At 42.6% G+C, this 23198-nt stretch overlaps 1 protein-coding gene across 3 annotated transcripts in view; it reads left to right on the plus strand.

The window, feature by feature from the left end:
• LOC135559078 (voltage-gated purine nucleotide uniporter SLC17A9-like) overlaps positions 1–23198 on the plus strand; it is a 60386-nt gene that overhangs the window by 32884 nt on the left and 4304 nt on the right. For 2 of the 3 annotated variants that reach the window (XM_064993440.1, XM_064993441.1), the window contains 3 exons: positions 4051–4106; positions 4216–4245; positions 4694–11401. The exons of the other annotated variant lie outside the window; for it this stretch is intronic. In XM_064993440.1, coding sequence (XP_064849512.1) covers positions 4051–4106; positions 4216–4245; positions 4694–4872 — 265 coding nt within the window. In that variant the 3' untranslated portion in view covers positions 4873–11401. Of the gene's footprint in view, positions 1–4050; positions 4107–4215; positions 4246–4693; positions 11402–23198 lie in introns of those variants that run through there. 3 annotated transcript variants of the gene reach the window in all.

Genomic DNA, 23198 nt, shown 5'->3' on the forward strand with positions numbered 1-23198 from the left:
CTTGTCTACTGGGGCAGTAAATATAGGGAGTCTGTAACACCTTGTCTACTGGGGCAGTAAATATAGGGAGTCTGTAACACCTTGTCTACTGGGGCAGTAAATATAGGGAGTCTGTAACACCTTGTCTACTGGGGCAGTAAATATAGGGAGTCTGTATTACACCTTGTCTACTGGGGCAGTAAATATAGGGAGTCTGTATTACACCTTGTCTACTGGGGCAGTAAATATAGGGAGTCTGTAACACCTTGTCTACTGGGGCAGTAAATATAGGGAGTCTGTAACACCTTGTCTACTGGGGCAGTAAATATAGGGAGTCTGTAACACCTTGTCTACTGGGGCAGTAAATATAGGGAGTCTGTATTACACCTTGTCTACTGGGGCAGTAAATATAGGGAGTCTGTAACACCTTGTCTACTGGGGCAGTAAATATAGGGAGTCTGTAACTCATTGTCTAATGGGGCAGTAAATATAGGGAGTCACCTTGTCTACTGGGGCAGTAAATATAGGGAGTCTGTAACACCTTGTCTACTGGGGCAGTAAATATAGGGAGTCTGTATTGTCTACACCTTGTCTACTGGGGCAGTAAATATAGGGAGTCTGTAACACCTTGTCTACTGGGGCAGTAAATATAGGGAGTCTGTAACACCTTGTCTACTGGGGCAGTAAATATAGGGAGTCTGTAACACCTTGTCTACTGGGGCAGTAAATATAGGGAGTCTGTAACACCTTGTCTACTGGGGCAGTAAATATAGGGAGTCTGTATTACACCTTGTCTACTGGGGCAGTAAATATAGGGAGTCTGTAACACCTTGTCTACTGGGGCAGTAAATATAGGGAGTCTGTAACACTGTAACTTGTCTACTGGGGCAGTAAATATAGGGAGTCTGTAACACCTTGTCTACTGGGGCAGTAAATATAGGGAGTCTGTAACACCTTGTCTACTGGGGCAGTAAATATAGGGAGTCTGTAACACCTTGTCTACTGGGGCAGTAAATATAGGGAGTCTGTATTACACCTTGTCTACTGGGGCAGTAAATATAGGGAGTCTGTAACACCTTGTCTACTGGGGCAGTAAATATAGGGAGTCTGTAACACCTTGTCTACTGGGGCAGTAAATATAGGGAGTCTGCTGTCTTAAATAAGGGAGTTACACCTTGTCTACTGGGGCAGTAAATATAGGGAGTCTGTACACCTTGTCTACTGGGGCAGTAAATATAGGGAGTCTGTAACACCTTGTCTACTGGGGCAGTAAATATAGGGAGTCTGTACTGGGGCAGTAAATATAGGGAGTCTGTAACACCTTGTCTACTGGGGCAGTAAATATAGGGAGTCTGTAACACCTTGTCTACACCTTGTCTACTGGGGCAGTAAATATAGGGAGTCTGTAACACCTTGTCTACTGGGGCAGTAAATATAGGGAGTCTGTAACACCTTGTCTACTGGGGCAGTAAATATAGGGTCTGTAGTCTGTAAATATAGGGAGTCTGTACCTTGTCTACTGGGGCAGTAAATATAGGGAGTCTGTAACACCTTGTCTACTGGGGCAGTAAATATAGGGAGTCTGTAACACCTTGTCTACTGGGGCAGTAAATATAGGGAGTCTGTAACACCTTGTCTACTGGGGCAGTAAATATAGGGAGTCTGTATTACACCTTGTCTACTGGGGCAGTAAATATAGGGAGTCTGTATTACACCTTGTCTACTGTGGCTTTAAATATAGGGAGTCTGTATAACACCTTGTCTACTGGGGCAGTAAATATAGGGAGTCTGTAACACCTTGTCTACTGGGGCAGTAAATATAGGGAGTCTGTATTAGACCTTGTCTACTACCTTGTCTACCTTGTCTACTGGGGCAGTAAATATAGGGAGTCTGTAACACCTTGTCTACTGGGGCAGTAAATATAGGGAGTCTGTATTGTCACCTAAATGTCTGTACTTGTCTACTGGGCAGTAAATATAGGGAGTCTGTAACACCTTGTCTACTGGGGCAGTAAATATAGGGAGTCTGTAGTCTACTGTAAATATAGGGAGTCTGTACACCTTGTCTACTGGGGCAGTAAATATAGGGAGTCTACTGGGGCAGTAAATATAGGGAGTCTGTACACCTTGTCTACTGGGGCAGTAAATATAGGGAGTCTGTAACACCTTGTCTACTGGGGCAGTAAATATAGGGAGTCTGTAACACCTTGTCTACTGGGGCAGTAAATATAGGGAGTCTGTAACACCTTGTCTACTGGGGCAGTAAATATAGGGAGTCTGTAAATTAACACCTGTAACACCTTGTCTACTGGGGCAGTAAATATAGTCTGTAAGTCTGTAAATATAGGGAGTCACCTTGTCTACTGGGGCAGTAAATATAGGGAGTCTACTGTAAATATAGGGAGTCTGTACACCTTGTCTACTGGGGCAGTAAATATAGGGAGTCTGTATTACACCTTGTCTACTGGGGCAGTAAATATAGGGAGTCTGTATTACACCTTGTCTACTGGGGCAGTAAATATAGGGAGTCTGTAACACCTTGTCTACTGGGGCAGTAAATATAGGGAGTCTGTAACACCTTGTCTACACCTTGTCTACTGGGGCAGTAAATATAGGGAGTCTGTATTACACCTTGTCTACTGGGGCAGTAAATATAGGGAGTCTGTAGTCTACTGGGGCAGTAAATATAGGGAGTCTGTAACACCTTGTCTACACTTGTCTACTGGGGCAGTAAATATAGGGAGTCTGTAACACCTTGTCTACTGGGGCAGTAAATATAGGGAGTCTGTAACACCTTGTCTACTGGGGCAGTAAATATAGGGAGTCTGTAACACCTTGTCTACTGGGGCAGTAAATATAGGGAGTCTGTTAATCACCTTGTCTACTGGGGCAGTAAATATAGGGAGTCTGTTTATCACCTTGTCTACTGGGGCTAAATATAGTCTGTACACCTTGTCTACTGGGGCAGTAAATATAGGGAGTCTGTATTACACCTTGTCTACTGTCTACTGCAGTAAATATAGGGAGTCTGTATTACACCTTGTCTACTGGGGCAGTAAATATAGGGAGTCTGTATTACACCTTGTCTACTGGGGCAGTAAATATAGGGAGTCTGTATTACACCTTGTCTACTGGGGCAGTAAATATAGGGAGTCTGTATTACACCTTGTCTACTGGGGCAGTAAATATAGGGAGTCTGTATTACACCTTGTCTACTGGGGCAGTAAATATAGGGAGTCTGTATTACACCTTGTCTACTGGGGCAGTAAATATAGGGAGTCTGTATTACACCTTGTCTACTGGGGCAGTAAATATAGGGAGTCTGTATTACACCTTGTCTACTGGGGCAGTAAATATAGGGAGTCTGTAACACCTTGTCTACTGGGGCAGTAAATATAGGGAGTCTGTAACACCTTGTCTACTGGGGCAGTAAATATAGGGAGTCTGTAACACCTTGTCTACTGGGGCAGTAAATATAGGGAGTCTGTAGTCTACTGGGGCAGTAAATATAGGGAGTCTGTAACACCTTGTCTACTGGGGCAGTAAATATAGGGAGTCTGTATTACACCTTGTCTACTGGGGCAGTAAATATAGGGAGTCTGTAAATATAGGGAGTCTGTATTACACCTTGTCTACTGGGGCAGTAAATATAGGGAGTCTGTAACACCTTGTCTACTGGGGCAGTAAATATAGGGAGTCTGTAACACCTTGTCTACTGGGGCAGTAAATATAGGGAGTCTGTATTACACCTTGTCTACTGGGGCAGTAAATATAGGGGCAGTAAATATGTAGTCTGTACACCTTGTCTACTGGGGCAGTAAATATAGGGAGTCTGTAACACCTTGTCTACTGGGGCAGTAAATATAGGGAGTCTGTATTACACCTTGTCTGTAAATATACACCTTGTCTACTGGGGCAGTAAATATAGGGAGTCTGTAACACCTTGTCTACTGGGGCAGTAAATAAGGGAGTCTGTAACACCTTGTCTACTGGGGCAGTAAATATAGGGAGTCTGTAACCCCTTGTCTACTGGGGCAGCAGACAGTAACGTGTCTTGTGTCTGTACTCCAGCGGTGTGTCTGTGAATGTTCAGGACCTGGCTCCGTCATGTGCTGGGACTCTGTTTGGTATGTTACACCTGTGCCTCATTTATCCACCTCTCAGCAGATTTGATTGATGAATATTACAGTCCCGTCAAATATTACAAATGAATCATGTATCTATTTTTCATTGCAGGTGTTATGAATACCTGTGGAGCATTCTCAGGTGAGCATGTTCATTGAGGGACAAGCCGAAGCGGAAACATCTGTGCTGAATCGTTCACCGACAGTTCCAGGATCAGTTGTGTTGTCCTTTCATGAGGTGGTGATGAATAATTCATCTGATGGTTCGAAAGGCAGGACTTTGGGTTGTGTCTCTTGTCAGGCTCATTGGCTCCAATGCTCCATGCATATTTCATACTGGCGTGATAATAGAGTTTGTGTCAGATAAATCATTGAGGGAGTAGAAGATGACAGTTTGGGCACCGTAGGGGGAAGGGGCATTTGAAACCGTTTATTTATACCCCACACAACTGGGAATAGGAGGCTGAACTGGCACTTGTTGATATGATAGTAGTAGTAGTTCAGCTGTAGTCTGAACCTGCTCAGTTTGTGCGTACATGTACTGTTTCCTAATGCCGTATTCCTCTGCGTATCTGATCGTGTTTCTCCAGGTGTGCTGATGGTGTATTTCTCAGGGTATCTGATTGAGGCTACAGGGTCGTGGGCGTCTGTCTTCACCCTCATCACTGTGGTGAACCTGGTGGGCCTGGTCACCTTCCTGGCCTTCGCTGAGGCCCGCCGGGTCGACATGGACTCTTCCAAGGGCCACTACCATGACATCCACATCTGAGTCCCAAGCCCTGGTCCCTCAACAACCACCTTTTAAACTGAGGGGCCAAAACGGGACCAGGTCCCACACTATCCACATCTGAGTCCCCAAAACAGGACCAGAATCTATGCCCATGTACCACAGAATGCACACGGGAGACTTAAATATAGAAAGAGAACAGCGAGAGCCTTGGTCTGTTAAATGTATCAAAACATCCACATGAGAATTTGAGAAGTGAAAGAAGTGAAACAGTAGTGAAAGATGTTTGTCAGATCATAGCCAGTGTTTCTTCTATATTAATTTAACAACTCAATTGTTTCTCTCTATATAGACATTCGTGGATTTGGCAATTTCAGCTACACCTGTTGCTGACAAGCACACAGCCATGTCATCTCTATAGACAGACATTAGCACAGTAAAATGGCCTTACTGAAGAGCTCAGTGACTTTCAACTTGGCACTGTCATAGGATGTCACCAGGTTGTCTCATTTCTGCCCTGCTAGAGCTTCCCCGGTCAACTGTTAGAGCTACCCCGGTCAACTGTTAGAGCTACCCCGGTCAACTGTTAGAGCTGCCCCGGTCAACTGTTAGAGCTGCCCCGGTCAACTGTTAGAGCTGCCCCGGTCAACTGTTAGAGCTACCCCGGTCAACTGTTAGAGCTGCCCCGGTCAACTGTTAGAGCTTCCCCGGTCAACTGTTAGAGCTGCCCCAGTCAACTGTTAGAGCTGCCCCAGTCAACTGTTAGAGCTGGACTGTCGAGTACAGAAGCACGTAGATATCATCTGTCCTCGGTTACAATTTTCACTAGCGAGTTCCAAACTGCCTCTGGAAGCAACGTCAGCACAAGAACTGTCGGGAGCTTTATGAGATGGGTTTCCATGGCCGAGCAGCCACACACAAGCTTAAGGTCACCATGCACAATGCCGTGTGTCGGGTGGAGTGGTGTAAAGCTTCCTGCCATTGGACTCTGGAACAGTGGAAACGCGTTCTCTGGAGTGATGAATCACACTTCACCCTCTGGCGGTCCGACGGACGAATCTGTGTTTTGCGGTGCTAGGAGGCCGCTACCTGCCCCAATGCATAGTGCCAAATGGAAAGATTGTGGAGGAGGAATAATGATCTGTGGCTGTTGTTCATGGTTCAGGCTCCTTAGTTCCAGTAAAGGGAAATCTTAACGTTGCAGCATTCAATGACATTCTACACGATTCTGTCCTTCCAACTTTGGGGCAACAGTTTGGGTAAGGTCCTTTCCTGTTTAGCATGCCAATGCCTCCGTGCACAAAGCGAGGTCCATACAGAAATGGTTTGCCGAGATTGGTGTGGAAGAACTTGACTGGCCTGCACAGAGCCCTGACCTCAACCCCATCGAAACACTTTGTGATGAATTGGAACGCTGACTGCGAGCCAGGCCTAATCGCCCAACATCAGTGCCCGACCTCACTAATGCTCTTGTGGCTGAATGGAAGCAAGTCCCTACAGCAATGTTCCAACATCTAGTGGAAAGCCTTCCCATAAGAGTGTAAGCTGTTATAGCAGCGAAGGGGGGACCAACTCCATATTATTGCCCATCATTTTAGAATGAGATGTTTGACGAGCATGTGTCCACATACTATATATATTCTAGGTACAGTTGAAGTCGGAAGTTTACATACACCTTAGCCAAATATATTTAAACTCAATTTTTCACAATTCCTGACATTTAATCCTGGTAAAAATTCCCTGTCTTAGGTCAGTTAGGATCACCACTTTATTTTAAGAATGTGAAATGTCAGAATAATAGTAGAGTGAATGATTTATTTCAGCACATTCCCAGTGGGTCAGAAGTTTACATACACTGAATTTTTGTCCCATTCCTCTTGACAGAGCTGGTGTAACTGAGTCAGGTTTATAGGCCTCCTTGCTCGCACATGCTTTTTCAGTTCTGCCCACAAATGTTCTATAGGATTGAGGTCAGGGTTTTGTGATGGCCACTCCAATATCTTGACTTTGGCCATTTTGCTACATTTTTGGAAGTATGTTTGGGGTCATTGTCCATTGGAAGCCCCATTTGCGACCAAGCTTTAACTTCCTGACTAATGTCTTGAGATGTTGCTTCAATATAGCCACACAAAATTCCTCCCTCATGATGCCATCTAATTTGTGAAGTGCACCAGTCCATCCTGCAGCAAAGCACCCCCACAACATGTTGCTGCCACCCCCGTGCTTCATAGTTTGGATGGTGTTCTTTGGCTTGCAAGCCTCCCCCTTTTTCCTCCAAACATAACGATGGTCATTATGGCCAAACAGTTCTATTTTTGTTTCATCAGAACAGAGGACATCTCTCCAAGAAGTAAGATCTTTGTCCCCATGTGCAGTTGCATAACGTAGTCTGGCTTTTTTATGGTGGTTTTGGAGAAGTGGCTTCTTCCTTGCTGAGTGGCCTTTCAGGTTTTGTCGATATAGGACTTGTTTTACTGTGGATATAGATACTTTTGTACCTGTTTCCTCCAGCATCTTCACAAGGTCCTTTGCTGTTGTTCTGGGATTGATTTGCACTTTTCGCACCAAAGTACGTTCATCTCTATGAGACAGAACACGTCTCCTTCCTGAGCGGTATGACAGCTGCATTGTCCCATGGTGATTATACTTGCGTACTATTGTTTGTACAGGTGAACGCGGTACCTTCAGGCGTTTGGAAATTGCTCACAAGGATGAACCAGACTTGTGGAGGTCTACAAAAAATTTTCTGAGGTCTTGGCTGATTTCTTTTGACTTTCCCATGATGTCAAGCAAAGAGGCACTGAGTTTGAAGGCAGGCCTTGAAATACATCCACAGGTACACTTCCAATTAACTCAAATGATGTCAATTAGCCTATCAGAAGCTTCTAAAGCCATGACATAATTTTCTGGAATTTTCAAAGCTGTTTAAAGGCACTGTCAACTTAGTGAATGTAAACTTCTGACCCACTGGAATTATGATACTGTGAATTATAAGTGAAATTATCTGTCTGTAAACAATTGTTGGAAAAATGACTTGTCATGCACAAAGTAGTGTGTCTAATTATATGGGAACAGCTAGCATGTCATTGCACCAATCCTCCCTCCCTTCCCACCCACTGCCACCACTGCTGAAAAAAATCCTAGGGGAACACTGACGGTGCTTCCATATATGGATTTAAAGAACCATTCCTGTCATGTTTTTGATTGTTTGAATTTCAGCCATGGTTGGGCCTGTTGGGCTGGGGAGTAGCGGTCGTGGAAATGGTGACTGTGGTTCACAGTTCAAAGGTTCAGTATGACCTCAGCGTCTCCTGGTTCCACACACAGGTCTGGGTTTATGTTGGAGAATGATGTGTGTGAGTAGTCAGTTTGACGGTGGGTGCTCTATAGGTAACCGAGCAAGATGTGTGTTTGTGGCTGATGAGGGAAGCCCTACTCTGTGGAGACTATTGGGAAAGATGTGTGTTTGTGGCTGATGAGGGAAGCCCTACTCTGTGGAGACTATTGGGAAAGATGTGTGTTTGTGGCTGATGAGGGAAGCCCTACTCTGTGGAGACTATTGGGAAAGATGTGTGTTTGTGGCTGATGAAGGAAGCCCTACTCTGTGGAGACTATTGGGAAAGATGTGTGTTTGTGGCTGATGAAGGAAGCCCTACTCTGTGGAGACTATTGGGAAAGATGTGTGTTTGTGGCTGATGAAGGAAGCCCTACTCTGTGGAGACTATTGGGAAAGATGTGTGTTTGTGGCTGATGAAGGAAGCCCTACTCTGTGGAGACTATTGGGAAAGATGTGTGTTTGTGGCTGATGAAGGAAGCCCTACTCTGTGGAGACTATTGGGAAAGATGTGTGTTTGTGGCTGATGAAGGAAGCCCTACTCTGTGGAGACTATTGGGAAAGATGTGTGTTTGTGGCTGATGAAGGAAGCCCTACTCTGTGGAGACTATTGGGAAAGATGTGTGTTTGTGGCTGATGAAGGAAGCCCTACTCTGTGGAGACTATTGGGATAGATGTGTGTTTGTGGCTGATGAAGGAAGCCCTACTCTGTGGAGACTATTGGGAAAGATGTGTGTTTGTGGCTGATGAAGGAAGCCCTACTCTGTGGAGACTATTGGGAAAGATGTGTGTTTGTGGCTGATGAAGGAAGCCCTACTCTGTGGAGACTATTGGGAAAGATGTGTGTTTGTGGCTGATGAAGGAAGCCCTACTCTGTGGAGACTATTGGGAAAGATGTGTGTTTGTGGCTGATGAAGGAAGCCCTACTCTGTGGAGACTATTGGGAAAGATGTGTGTTTGTGGCTGATGAAGGAAGCCCTACTCTGTGGAGACTATTGGGAAAGATGTGTGTTTGTGGCTGATGAAGGAAGCCCTACTCTGTGGAGACTATTGGGAAAGATGTGTGTTTGTGGCTGATGAAGGAAGCCCTACTCTGTGGAGACTATTGGGAAAGATGTGTGTTTGTGGCTGATGAAGGAAGCCCTACTCTGTGGAGACTATTGGGAAAGATGTGTGTTTGTGGCTGATGAAGGAAGCCCTACTCTGTGGAGACTATTGGGATAGATGTGTGTTTGTGGCTGATGAAGGAAGCCCTACTCTGTGGAGACTATTGGGAAAGATGTGTGTTTGTGGCTGATGAAGGAAGCCCTACTCTGTGGAGACTATTGGGAAAGATGTGTGTTTGTGGCTGATGAAGGAAGCCCTACTCTGTGGAGACTATTGGGAAAGATGTGTGTTTGTGGCTGATGAAGGAAGCCCTACTCTGTGGAGACTATTGGGATAGATGTGTGTTTGTGGCTGATGAGGGAAGCCCTACTCTGTGGAGACTATTGGGAAAGATGTGTGTTTGTGGCTGATGAGGGAAGCCCTACTCTGTGGAGACTATTGGGAAAGATGTGTGTTTGTGGCTGATGAAGGAAGCCCTACTCTGTGGAGACTATTGGGAAAGATGTGTGTTTGTGGCTGATGAAGGAAGCCCTACTCTGTGGAGACTATTGGGAAAGATGTGTGTTTGTGGCTGATGAAGGAAGCCCTACTCTGTGGAGACTATTGGGAAAGATGCGTGTTTGTGGCTGATGAAGGAAGCCCTACTCTGTGGAGACTATTGGGAAAGATGTGTGTTTGTGGCTGATGAAGGAAGCCCTACTCTGTGGAGACTATTGGGATAGATGTGTGTTTGTGGCTGATGAGGGAAGCCCTACTCTGTGGAGACTATTGGGAAAGCATACTAAAAGAAAAAGACCTGACTGTGTGAGTGGCATCTAATTAGGTGACTAATCACCCATACACCCACTCTTATGTACTGTACAATTTACCTGCCATCGTCTATCACCATGGTTACATGCTCGTCAGTGTGCTTCACTGCGTTTGGTTTTATCTCCAGAGCTGTCATAGAGAGAATGTAGCCTCAACATACAGTGGGGCAAAAAAGTATTTAGTCAGCCACCAATTGTGCAAGTTCTCCCACTTAAAAAGAGGCCTGTAATTTTCATCATAGGTACACTTCAACTATGACAGACAAAATGAGAAGAAAAATCCAGAAAATCACATTGTAGGATTTTTAATTAATTTATTTGCAAATTATGGTGGAATATAAGTATTTGGTCAATAACAAACGTTTATCTCAATACTTTGTTATATACCCTTTGTTGGCAATGACAGAGGTCAAATGTTTTCTGTAGGTCTTCACAAGGTTTTCACACACTGTTGCTGGTATTACAGGCCTCTCATCTTTTTAAGTGGGAGAACTTGCACAATTGGTGGCTGACTAAATACTTTTTTGCCCCACTGTACATTTTAGCTAGAAGGATTTGTTTTATGTTAAATTAAGAATGCCAAAAGTTATAACGTTTCCTTGTTTTAATGTAAAGATGATAATCACATGACATACCCAGTCACTAACTGTGTGCTACCTTTTGTATGCCAAGGCCTAAGGTATAAAGCAGGTCTATATGTAAGTTTCATTTATATATGCATCTACAGGTAGTCAACACTGTTAGTGATTCAGTTCCAAGAACACGTTCAATCAAAATGTCGTAATATAACTGATCCATAATGTCATCCTGTTTGACCTTATTCAGACGCTCTTTCACTTCACTTGCCTTAGCTGATGATTGTTTGAAAATGCCTTCATTGCTTGTTTGATTTCTGTCACATCAGGTTTGGGGTCCAACCATTAGTAAAATTAGTGAGTGAATTGAAATTCTAATTCAAGAATTAAAAAAAATGCCATCTCAATTAGGATTTAAAAAATGATTTAATTGGAATTTTGATGAACTTAAATTTCTCCAGAATAGACTCCAACCCTGTGTCAACATGCTGCCATTTTGTATGTATCATATCGGCCCATTGAATTAGAGCCAAGAACCAGATAATTCTGATTATGTTTCCGCCACCAACATTTCACAAACGTGTAGCTTTCTTCAAAAGCATACAGACTATTTTTGATAAGAATAATGTAATATATATTATATATCAAAAAAGATTTATGCAAAATAAATAGTATTCTATTGCTTAAGACATATATTGTATTTGTAATCTTACTTTATTGAACTTGAAATAAATACAACTATTTTATCAACTGTAGTGAGTTGGATTATTCCTTCCTGCCATGGAAAGTGACTGGTTGGACTGTAAAATGTACTTTCACTTGCTACCACACAGGGGCAGCAGAGGGCTTATAATCAAGAGTCACAAAGTAGCTCATTGGGAAAGGGCAGTACAATACATGTTTTGTCTTACTTTAGAAATACAAAAAATGTAATTGTGTGTTTACGTATGTCTACAAGATGTCATATACTTATTTTTTTTCCGTCCAATCAGATTTGTTTGTATAATATTAACTTCAACGATGTTTCAGTTATACTTTCTTGCACAACATACTTGCTGTACTCATTGCACACACCCTTGTGATAACGTCTGAGCAATAGTAAAACCATCAAGCATGCTACATGCACCTTATAGTGGGCATCATGTGCTCTCAGATCTCTCTGCCTCAGCTGTGGCGTGTATACTGGTGCAGGCTGGTCTCTCCATTAACACTCCCCTCTCTTCAGGCCCAGCTCAGTCAGGACGTATGGGGTGGCACCATATGGCAGAACGCTATGTGCCATGTTGGCTAGCTGACACCACTCTCACGGGACTAAAGGCTCATGTTACCATGGAGACCGGTGGCTTGTGGCCGTCAACGTGGAGGGGTCCGAGACTAAGGATGGTTCTGGGGAATTCAATGGTTAACAGAATTCATCATTTGAAGATGGCTGGAGCAGGGAGTTGCAGGTTTTTAGGTAATATTGTTGTTATAAATGTCTTACACTGACCATCTCCATCACACTTGCAACACAATCTGAAGACAATATACTACAGGTACCATGAGAAAAACACAGGAATTGCACTTTACATCATGTCCCAAATAGTCTGAAACAGTTCCCTTTCCTTGTCTCCTTTCCTCTAAGACCTCTGATCTAATAAGACTTTACTGTCGCTGTAGTTACGTGAACAGGGGAGCGGTAGAGCGGAATAGAGGTCGACTGATTTAATTTGGGCGATTTCAAGTTTTCATAACAATCGGAAGTCGGTATTTTTGGATGCCAATTTTGCCGATTTAAAAAAAAAATAATAATAATATTTTATTTAACTAAGCAAGTCAGTTAAGAACACATTCTTATTTTCAATGATGGCCTAGGAACGGTGGGTTCAGGGGCATTTTCACCTTGTCAGCTCGAGGGATCCAATCTTGCAACCTTACAGTTAACTAGTCCAACGCTCTAACCACCTGCCTCTCATTGCACTCCACGAGGAGACTGCCTGTTACTCAAATGCAGTAAACCAAGGTAAGTTGCTAGCTAGCATTAAACTTATCTTATAAAAACAATCAATCAATCACTAGTTATAACTACACATGGTTGATGATATTACTAGTTTATCTAGCGTGTCCTGCGTTGCATATAATCGATGCAACGCTGGGGGATGATTTAACAAAAGCGCATTTGCGAAAAATTCACAATCGTTGGATGAATGTACCTAACCATAAACACCAATGCCTTTCTTCAAATCAATCCACAGAAGTATATAAGGTATTTTTAAACCTGCATATTTAGCTAAAAGGCTGGTGTAACCGATGTGAAATGGCTAGCTAGTTAGGGGGGTGCGCGCTAATAGTGTTTCAAACGTCACTCGCTCTGAGACTTGGAGTGGTTGTTCCCCTTGCTCTGCATGGGTAACGCTGCTTCGAGGGTGGCTGTTGTCCATGTGTTCCTGGTTTGAGCCCAGGTAGCGGCGAGGAGAGGGACGGAAGCTATACTGTTACACTGGCAATACTATAGTGCCTATAAGAACATCCAATAGTCAAGGGTATATGAAATACAAATGGTATAGAGAGAAATAGTCCTATAATTTCTATAATAACTACAACCTAAAACCTCTTACCTTGGAATATTGAAGTCTCATGTTAAAAGGAACCATGTTCTGAGCAAGGAACTCAAATGTTAGCTTTTTTACATGGCACATATTGCATTTTTACTTCTCCAACACTTTGTTTTTGCATTATTTAAATCAAATTGAACATGTTTCATTATTTATTTGAGGCTAAATTGATTTTTATTGATGTATTATATTAAGTTAAAATAAGTGTTCATTCAGTATTGTTGTAATTGTCATTATTACAAATACATTTTTAAAAATTGCCCGATTTAATCGGTATTGGCTTTTTTTGGTCCTCCAATAATCGGTGTTGGCCTTGAAAAATCATAATCGGCTGACCTCTAGAGCGGAACACTGTCTCCATTTTAAGAGTAGGCGGAGGGTCAGTCAGTCACTTCACGGTCTAGATGGGTTGATTCAAAAAGTCCCTTCATTGCAGAGCTAAAGCAGCACACAGACATAATCATGATGACTGGCCCACTGTTTAATTAGCTCCCATGAAACACTGGGGGGAGACGGGACAAGAGGAACCTACCCACATCTTCTGGGCTTCAATGGGCCTCGCTAGAGTAACCTGCTATAAGAGGGCCCCGTCACAGAGCCAGAGATACATGTAAATGAAATAGCCCTATTAATTTGTAATTAACATCAAGTTAATGACAATGTCACAGTGCCACCGTCTCATGGGATATCCTTCTACTCTACTGTATGTCCCTCCCCCTCCTCACTCTCTCGCCCTCTCTCTCTCCTGATCCCCTGATCAGAATGCTAATTAGCGAGTTAACGACACTGAAAGGCACAGGGAGTTTATTAGGACTAACTGAGGACATAAAGACCTAGTTAACGACTGGGCATTGTGTTGTTGAGGATTAATCATTCACTGGTGATAGATCAGGTGTTAGAAGTCCCGAGGTCCTCTGAGAGCCTTTGTATTGGAACCCCATTGACATGGTTTAAACGCTAATTGCTTTGCGCCTGTTAGCTTGATGTTGGGGATTTCCTTAGGAGGTTCATTTGAGACGTTGCAGCCTGAGAGAACTAACGTATTTCAGTATAGCCTACGTCTATCAGACCTCAAAATAAGACCCAGATGCAGACAGTTCGAAGTAACAAAGGTGTCGTACAACAACGGGGCAGGCAAACGACAGTTCAAGAGCAGGCAGAGGTCAGTAATCCTGATCAGAGCCTGAAAGGAACGACAGGCTCAGTCATCTATAAAATAGCCTCAAACACTCTACTCAGCAAACTGGATGCACTCTATCACAGTGCCATCCATTTTGTCACCAAAGCCTCATATACAACCCACCATTGCGACCTGTACGCTCTCGTTGGCTGGCCATCGCTTCATACTCGTCGCCAAACCCACTTGCTACAGGTTATCTACAAGTCTCTGCTAGGTAAAGCCCCGCTTTATCTCAGCTCACTGGTCACCATAGCAGCACCCACCCGTAGCACACGCTCCAGCAGGTATATCTCACTGGTCACCCCCAAAGCCAATTCCTCCTTTGGTCGTCTTTCCTTCCAGTTCTCTGCTGCCCATGACTGGAACGAACTGCAAAAATCTCTGAAGCTGGAGAATCATATCTCCCTCACTAGATTTAAGCACCAGCTTGTCAGAGCAGCTCACAGACCACTGCAACTGTACATAGCCCATCTGTAAAAAGCCCATCTATCTACCTACCACATCCCCATACTATATTTATTTATTTATTTATTTATCTTGCTCCTTTGCACCCCAGTATCTCTACTTGCACATTCATCTTCTGCACATCTACCATTCCAGTGTTTAATTGGTATATTGTAATTACTTCGCCACCATGGCCTATTTATTGCCTTAACTCCCTTATCTTACCTCATTTGCACTCACTGTATATAGACGTTTTGTTTTCTTTGTTCTACTGTATTATTGACTGTATGTTTTGTTTATTCCCTGTGTAACTCTGTGTTGTTGTATTGTGTCGAATTGCTGTGCCTTATCTTGGCCAGGTCGCAGTTGTTCTCAACTGGCCTACCTGGTTAATTAATGGTGAAATATATATATTTTTTAAACATAACTGTAACCTATTTTATAAGAGATTCCCCAAAATTGAAACATTCCAGGCATTTATATCTAAATTCTAATCATACTTTATCAAAAGCCTTTTCAGAATCAGCTAAGAAAACCAGGCCTGGTTTCCCTTAGTGTTCTATTGGTTCCAGTACTTGTCTGATATTATCTCCAATGTATCGTCCATGTAAAAAACCTGTCTGATTAGGATGAATAATATCTGACGTTTTAAATTCTATGCACCAAGCATTTTGCTAGGATTATTGCATCACAGCACTGAAGTGTAAGAGGTCTCCAATTGTTATTAATGGACTGGATCTTTATATTTACCACTTGGGTTCTGTTTCAGTAATAATGATATCAGACCTTCTTGTTGCGTGTCTGATAAGCTACCATTTACAAATGAGTGGATAAAACATGCTAATAATGGACCTCTGAGTATATCAAAAGGTTTAGTATACTTCCACTGGTATATACCATCCAGCCCTGGAGTTTTGTATACTTCCACTGGCATATACCATCCAGCCCTGGAGTTTTGTATACTTCCACTGGTATATACCATCCAGCCCTGGAGTTTTGTATACTTCCACTGGCATATACCATCCAGCCCTGGAGTTTTGTATACTTCCACTGGCATATACCATCCAGCCCTGGAGTTTTGTATACTTTCACTGGTATATACCATCCAGCCCTGGAGTTTTGTATACTTCCACTGGTATATACCATCCAGCCCTGGAGTTTTGTATACTTCCACTGGCATATACCATCCAGCCCTGGAGTTTTGTATACTTCCACTGGTATATACCATCCAGCCCTGGAGTTTTGTATACTTCCACTGGTATATACCATCCAGCCCTGGAGTTTTGTATACTTCCACTGGTATATACCATCCAGCCCTGGAGTTTTGTATACTTCCACTGGTATATACCATCCAGCCCTGGAGTTTTGTATACTTCCACTGGTATATACCATCCAGCCCTGGAGTTTTGTATACTTCCACTGGTATATACCATCCAGCCCTGGAGTTTTGTAGGTATATACCATCCAGCCCTGGAGTTTTGTACTTCCACTGGTATATACCATCCAGCCCTGGAGTTTTGTATACTTCCACTGGCATATACCATCCAGCCCTGGAGTTTTGTATACTTCCACTGGTATATACCATCCAGCCCTGGAGTTATGCATACTTCCACTGGTATATACCATCCAGCACTGGAGTTTTGTATACTTCCACTGGTATATACCATCCAGCCCTGGAGTTTTGTATACTTCCACTGGCATATACCATCCAGCCCTGGAGTTTTGTATACTTCCACTGGTATATACCATCCAGCCCTGGAGTTTTGTATACTTCCACTGGTATATACCATCCAGCCCTGGAGTTTTGTATACTTCCACTGGTATATACCATCCAGCCCTGGAGTTTTGTATACTTCCACTGGTATATACCATCCAGCCCTGGAGTTTTGTATACTTCCACTGGTATATACCATCCAGCCCTGGAGTTTTGTATACTTCCACTGGCATATACCATCCAGCCCTGGAGTTTTGTATACTTCCACTGGTATATACCATCCAGCCCTGGAGTTATGCATACTTCCACTGGTATATACCATCCAGCCCTGGAGTTTTGTATACTTCCACTGGTATATACCATCCAGCCCTGGAGTTTTGTATACTTCCACTGGCATATACCATCCAGCCCTGGAGTTTTGTATACTTCCACTGGTATATACCATCCAGCCCTGGAGTTTTGTATACTTCCACTGGCATATACCATCCAGCCCTGGAGTTTTGTATACTTCCACTGGTATATACCATCCAGCCCTGGAGTTTTGTATACTTCCACTGGTATATACCATCCAGCCCTGGAGTTTTGCATACTTCCACTGGTATATACCATCCAGCCCTGGAGTTTTGTATACTTCCACTGGTATATACCATCCAGCCCTGGAGTTTTGTATACTTCCACTGGCATATACCATCCAGCCCTGGAGTTTTGTATACTTCCACTGGCATATACCATCCAGCCCTGGAGTTTTGTATACTTCCACTGGTATATACCATCCAGCCCTGGAGTTTTGTATACTTCCACTGGCATATACCATCCAGCCCTGGAGTTTTGTATACTTCCACTGGCATATACCATCCAGCCCTGGAGTTTTGTATACTTCCACTGGTATATACCATCCAGCCCTGGAGTTTTGCATACTTCCACTGGTATATACCATCCAGCCCTGGAGTTTTGTATACTTCCACTGGTATATACCATCCAGCCCTTGAGTTTTGCATACATCCACTGGTATATACCATCCAGCCCTGGAGTTTTGCATACTTCCACTGGTATATACCATCCAGCCCTGGAGTTTTGCATACTTCCACTGGTATATACCATCCAGCCCTGGAGATTTGTATACTTCCACTGGTATATACCATCCAGCCCTGGAGTTTTGTATACTTCCACTGGTATATACCATCCAGCCCTGGAGTTTAGTATACTTCCACTGGTATATATCATCCAGCCCTGGAGTTTTGCATACTTCCACTGGTATATACCATCCAGCCCTGGAGTTTTGTATACTTCCACTGGCATATACCATCCAGCCCTGGAGTTTTGTATACTTCCACTGGGATATACCATCCAGCCCTGGAGTTTTGCATACTTCCACTGGTATATACCATCCAGCCCTGGAGTTTTGCATACTTCCACTGGTATATACCATCCAGTCCTGGAGTTTTGCATACTTCCACTGGTATATACCATCCAGCCCTGGAGTTTTGCATACTTCCACTGGTATATACCATCCAGCCCTGGAGTTTTGCATACTTCCACTGGTATATACCATCCAGCCCTGGAGTTTTGCATACTTCCACTGGTATATACCATCCAGCCCTGGAGTTTTGTGTACTTCCACTGGCATATACCATCCAGCCCTGGAGTTTTGCATACTTCCACTGGCATATACCATCCAGCCCTGGAGTTTTGCATACTTCCACTGGCATATACCATCCAGCCCTGGAGTTTTGTATACTTCCACTGGCATATACCATCCAGCCCTGGAGTTTTGTATACTTCCACTGGCATATACCATCCAGCCCTGGAGTTTTGTATACTTCCACTGGTATATACCATCCAGCCCTGGAGTTTTGCATACTTCCACTGGTATATACCATCCAGCCCTGGAGTTTTGCATACTTCCACTGGTATATACCATCCAGCCCTGGAGTTTTGCATACTTCCACTGGTATATACCATCCAGCCCTGGAGTTTTGCATACTTCCACTGGTATATACCATCCAGCCCTGGAGTTTTGCATACTTCCACTGGTATATACCATCCAGCCCTGGAGTTTTCCATACTTCCACTGGTATATACCATCCAGCCCTGGAGTTTTGTATACTTCCACTGGTATATACCATCCAGCCCTGGAGTTTTGTATACTTCCACTGGTATATACCATCCAGCCCTGGAGTTTTGTATACTTCCACTGGTATATACCATCCAGCCCTGGAGTTTTGCATACTTCCACTGGTATATACCATCCAGCCCTGGAGTTTTGTATACTTCCACTGGCATATACCATCCAGCCCTGGAGTTTTGTATACTTCCACTGGTATATACCATCCAGCCCTGGAGTTTTCCTTAAAGGCCCCAAATGCATCAAGCAGTTCCTCCAGAGGACATTTCTTCAGAGAGTACGATCTTTGTCCCCATGTGCAGTTGCAAACCGTAGTCTGGCTCTTTTATGGCGGTTCTGGGGCTGTGGATTTTTCCTTGCTAAGCTGCCTTTCAGGTTGTCGATATATAGACTCATTTTACTGTGGATATGGATGCTTTTGTACCCGTTTCCTCCAGCATCTTCACCATGTCCTTTGCTGTTGTTCTGGGAGACAGAACGTGTCTCCTTCCTGAGCGGTATGATGGCTGCGTGGTCCCATGGTGTTTATACTTGTGTACTGTTATTTGTACATATGAAAGTGGTACTTTCAGGCATTTAGAAATTGCTCTTAGTGTATGTAAACTTCTGACCCACTGGAGTTGTGATACAGTGAATTATAAGTGAAATAATGTGTCTGTAAACAATTGTTGGAAAAATGACTTGTCATGCACAAAGTAGACGTCCTAACCGACTTGCCAAAACTATAGTTAGTTCACAAGAAATTTGCGGAGTGGTTGAAAAATGAGTTTGAATGACTCCAACCTAAGTGTATGTAAACACCTGACTTCAACTGTAGGTATACTTCTGTCAATTCAACCCAGCCTTTTGCCTCCTGCTAGACATATGTGGGTTTTTTCAGGAAACTAAGCGTATGTCGCGCGTCACTACGTCACATCATTTGAATGTAAAACTCTTTTTCTTTCAGCAAAATGTGTTTTTGGGCAGAAATGCCTTCTGGAACATGTGAACTTTCATGTGCCTTAACCTGTTACATCTATGGGGCGCTATTTCATTATTGGATAAAAAAACGTGCCCGTTTTAAGCGCAATATTTTGTCACAAAAAGATGCTCGACTATGCATATAATTGACAGCTTTGGAAAGAGGACACTGACGTTTCCAAAACTGCAAAGATATTGTCTGTGAGTGCCCCAAAACTGATGCTACAGGCGAAACCAAGATGAAACTTCAACCAGGAAATGAGCAGGATTTTTGAGGCTCTGTTTTTCATTGTCTCCTTATATGGCTGTGAATGCGCAAGGAATGAGCCTGCCCGATCTATCGTTTCCACAAGGTGTCTGCAGCATTGTGACGTATTTGTGGGCATATCATTGGAAGATTGACCATAAGAGACTACATTTGCCAGGTGTCCGCCCGGTGTCCTCCGTCGAAATTGGTGCGTCATCTTCGACTGCACGTCTTTTTCCAAGCGATTCACTGGAGAAAGCAGACTACCACGAACATATATCAATGAAGAGATATGTGAAAAACACATTGAGGATTGATTCTAAACAGAGTTTGCTGTGTTTCAGTCGATATTATGGAGTTAATTTGGAAAACAGTTCGCCGTTTTGATGACTGAATTTTCGTTTTTTTTTTGGTACCCAAACGTCATGTACAAAACGGAGCGATTTCTCCTACACAAAGAATCTTTCAGGAAAAACGGAACATTTGCTATGTAACTGAGAGTCTCCTCATTGAAAACATCAGAAGTTCTTCAAAGGTAAATGATTTTCTTTGATTCCTTTTCCTTATTTGATTCCTACGCTAGCTATCAATACTCTTACACAAATGCTTGTTTTGCTATGGTTCAAAAGCATATTTTGAAAGTCTGAGATGACAGTGTTGTTAAGAAAAGGCTAAGCTTGAGAGCTAGCACATTCATTTCATTTCATTTGCGATTTTCATAAATAGTTAACGTTACGTTATGCTAATGAGCTTGAGGCTATAACTGGATACAGGTTTTTTTCATAGCCAAACGTGAACAAAACGGAGCGATTTGTCCTACACAAATAATATTTTTTTGAAAAACTGAACATTTGCTATCTAACTGAGAGTCTCCTCATTGAAAACATCTGAAGTTCTTCAAAGGTAAATGATTTTATTTGAATGATTTTCTTGTTTTTGTGAAAATATTGCTGGCTGAATTCTAGGCTTATAGCTATGCTAGCTATCAATACTATGGTTGAAAAGCATATTTTGAAAATCTGAGATGACAGTGTTGTTAACAAAAGTCTAAACTTGAGAGCAAATATATTTATTTCATTTCATTTGCGATTTTCATGAATAGTTAACGTTGCGTTATGCTAATGAGCTTGAGGCTATAAATAGGATCCCGGATCCGGGATTGCTCGACGCAAGAAGTTAATGACAAATCCGTCCACAAATACAAATGAAATAGTTATATTATGAGCCTAGTTGGTTTAGCCATGGAAAAAGACATTCCCATTAGCCATGATTGGCTGAGATAATGGATGAGCTGGACATGCCAGGAGATGAGTTCTGATTGGTCTGCCATGTAGCTTGCTTCTGTCTATAACAAGAGATGCTCAGTGTGTGTTGATAGTCCTTTCTACCGTGCCATTTCTGAAAGATATAACGTTAGCCATGAAAACTACAAAAGTTTTTCTACTTTTCTCAACATTGATGCCCTGAATTTAGCAAGCGCAGATCAGTTGGAAAATGTGATGGGCTTTTTTTCTGCACTGCCACGGTCAGTGTGAAGCGGAGTGACTTGACTCAAAGCTGGCCAAACAAGATGTAGCTACAAACAAAACAAAGTTAAATGATTCCAGTCTGCCATGAAGCGTTCATCCATGTAAGAGTCTAGCTACATTTTCCAGATATAAGTTTCTAATTTGGTCAGAAAGAACTTTTTATTGCACGTTAAAGGATACTGTTAGTTTGCTATCAAACGTTAGCTTGCTGGCTCGCTAGCTAACGTTACGTGTATGATCTGTGTAGTAATATTATTTGAATCAGAAAACCATTTGCATTGCTAGTTATAGCATAATGTTAGCTAGTTAACATTGAACCTAGTTTGTTAGCTTTAGCTACCCGCAGATTCATACTACAGCTATGACAATGTTTGTATTGGTAGTAGTATGAGTTGAAGTTATGCCGGTTTATTGTTTAGCTAGCTAGCAACCTAGTTAAATACTAAAGAAAAGATTCCACTTCAGCCAGATTATTACATGACCCATCAAATTAGCAGGTGTGTCTGGGGTTGATTACGGCCATCGATTGTATTTCATGAAAGTGTGTACATGCCCAGACAATAGTGACCCATCAAATAGATGTGGTTGAGGGGTGGTTATAGCATTTTCTTCACATGGCCTATCAAATCAACAAGTGTGTCTGGTAAGCGTCATCTACTAACGATAAAATATGTACAAAATCCCTTTTTGATATGGCTCCTATGCAGGTATGCAGGTACTATCACTGTACCGTTTACACCTTCTGTATCCTCTGCATGTGACAAACTTTGATTTTATTTGATATTGCGTGTGTTTACTACATGGCCTCACATGTGAATCCTTAAAGAGATTGGTGGGACTAAGGCTTAATATGGTGTGAACGATGCTGAATGGGTGTAGACAAAGAGGAGCTTTCCAGTAGGTGTACCAAAACATTCAAAGGCCATTTTCTCAAAAGTGGGGTTACAAGTTTTTCAACTTTCAAAGCAGAATTACTTTCCCATTGTTCCTCAACTGTAGTGTATGATATAGACTTTTCTAGCTCTGAGTCTCTACTTTTATCCAATGTAAAAAACACAATTTCACATTTTGCTAATGTAAAAAACACAATTTCACATTTTGCTACAATGGAGCCGGTCGGTCACATAATGGCCTCTGTTAAATATAAAGAGCAAATAGCACGGGCATTGAGAGGGGCACCATTTTAATGGAACACTTTGGGACAGGACCCACACCTACCCATTAGTTTTTTTCAATCACGTTGGTACAATTTTCACAAGTATGTGGTACATTTTCACAACTTAGTACAAAACTCAAAGCAGATCATCAACAAGGCATTTGTTTCAAAACTCTAAGGACTTTTTCAAATGAATGAGTACAACATTCAAAATCATTCAACCGCTTTTTGTAACGGTTTTCTTTATGTGAAGGAGAGTCGGACCAAAATGCGGCGTGGCTATTGAGATTCATGTTTAATAAAACAATGGAAACACGAATCAATACAAAAAACAATAAACGTAACGTGAAAACCGAAACAGCCCATACTGGTGCAAAGTAACACAGAAACAAGGACAATCACCCCACAAAACCCAACACCAAACAGGCTACCTAAATATGGTTCCCAATCAGAGACAATGACTAACACCTGCCTCTGATTGAGACCCATATAAGGCTAAACATAGAACTAGACAAACTAGACATGAAATATAGAATGCCCACTCATATCACACCCTGACCAAACAAAACATAGAAACATACAAAGCAAACTATG

Source organism: Oncorhynchus masou, chromosome 17, assembly GCF_036934945.1.
Source record: "Oncorhynchus masou masou isolate Uvic2021 chromosome 17, UVic_Omas_1.1, whole genome shotgun sequence".
Lineage (NCBI taxonomy): Eukaryota > Metazoa > Chordata > Actinopteri > Salmoniformes > Salmonidae > Oncorhynchus > Oncorhynchus masou.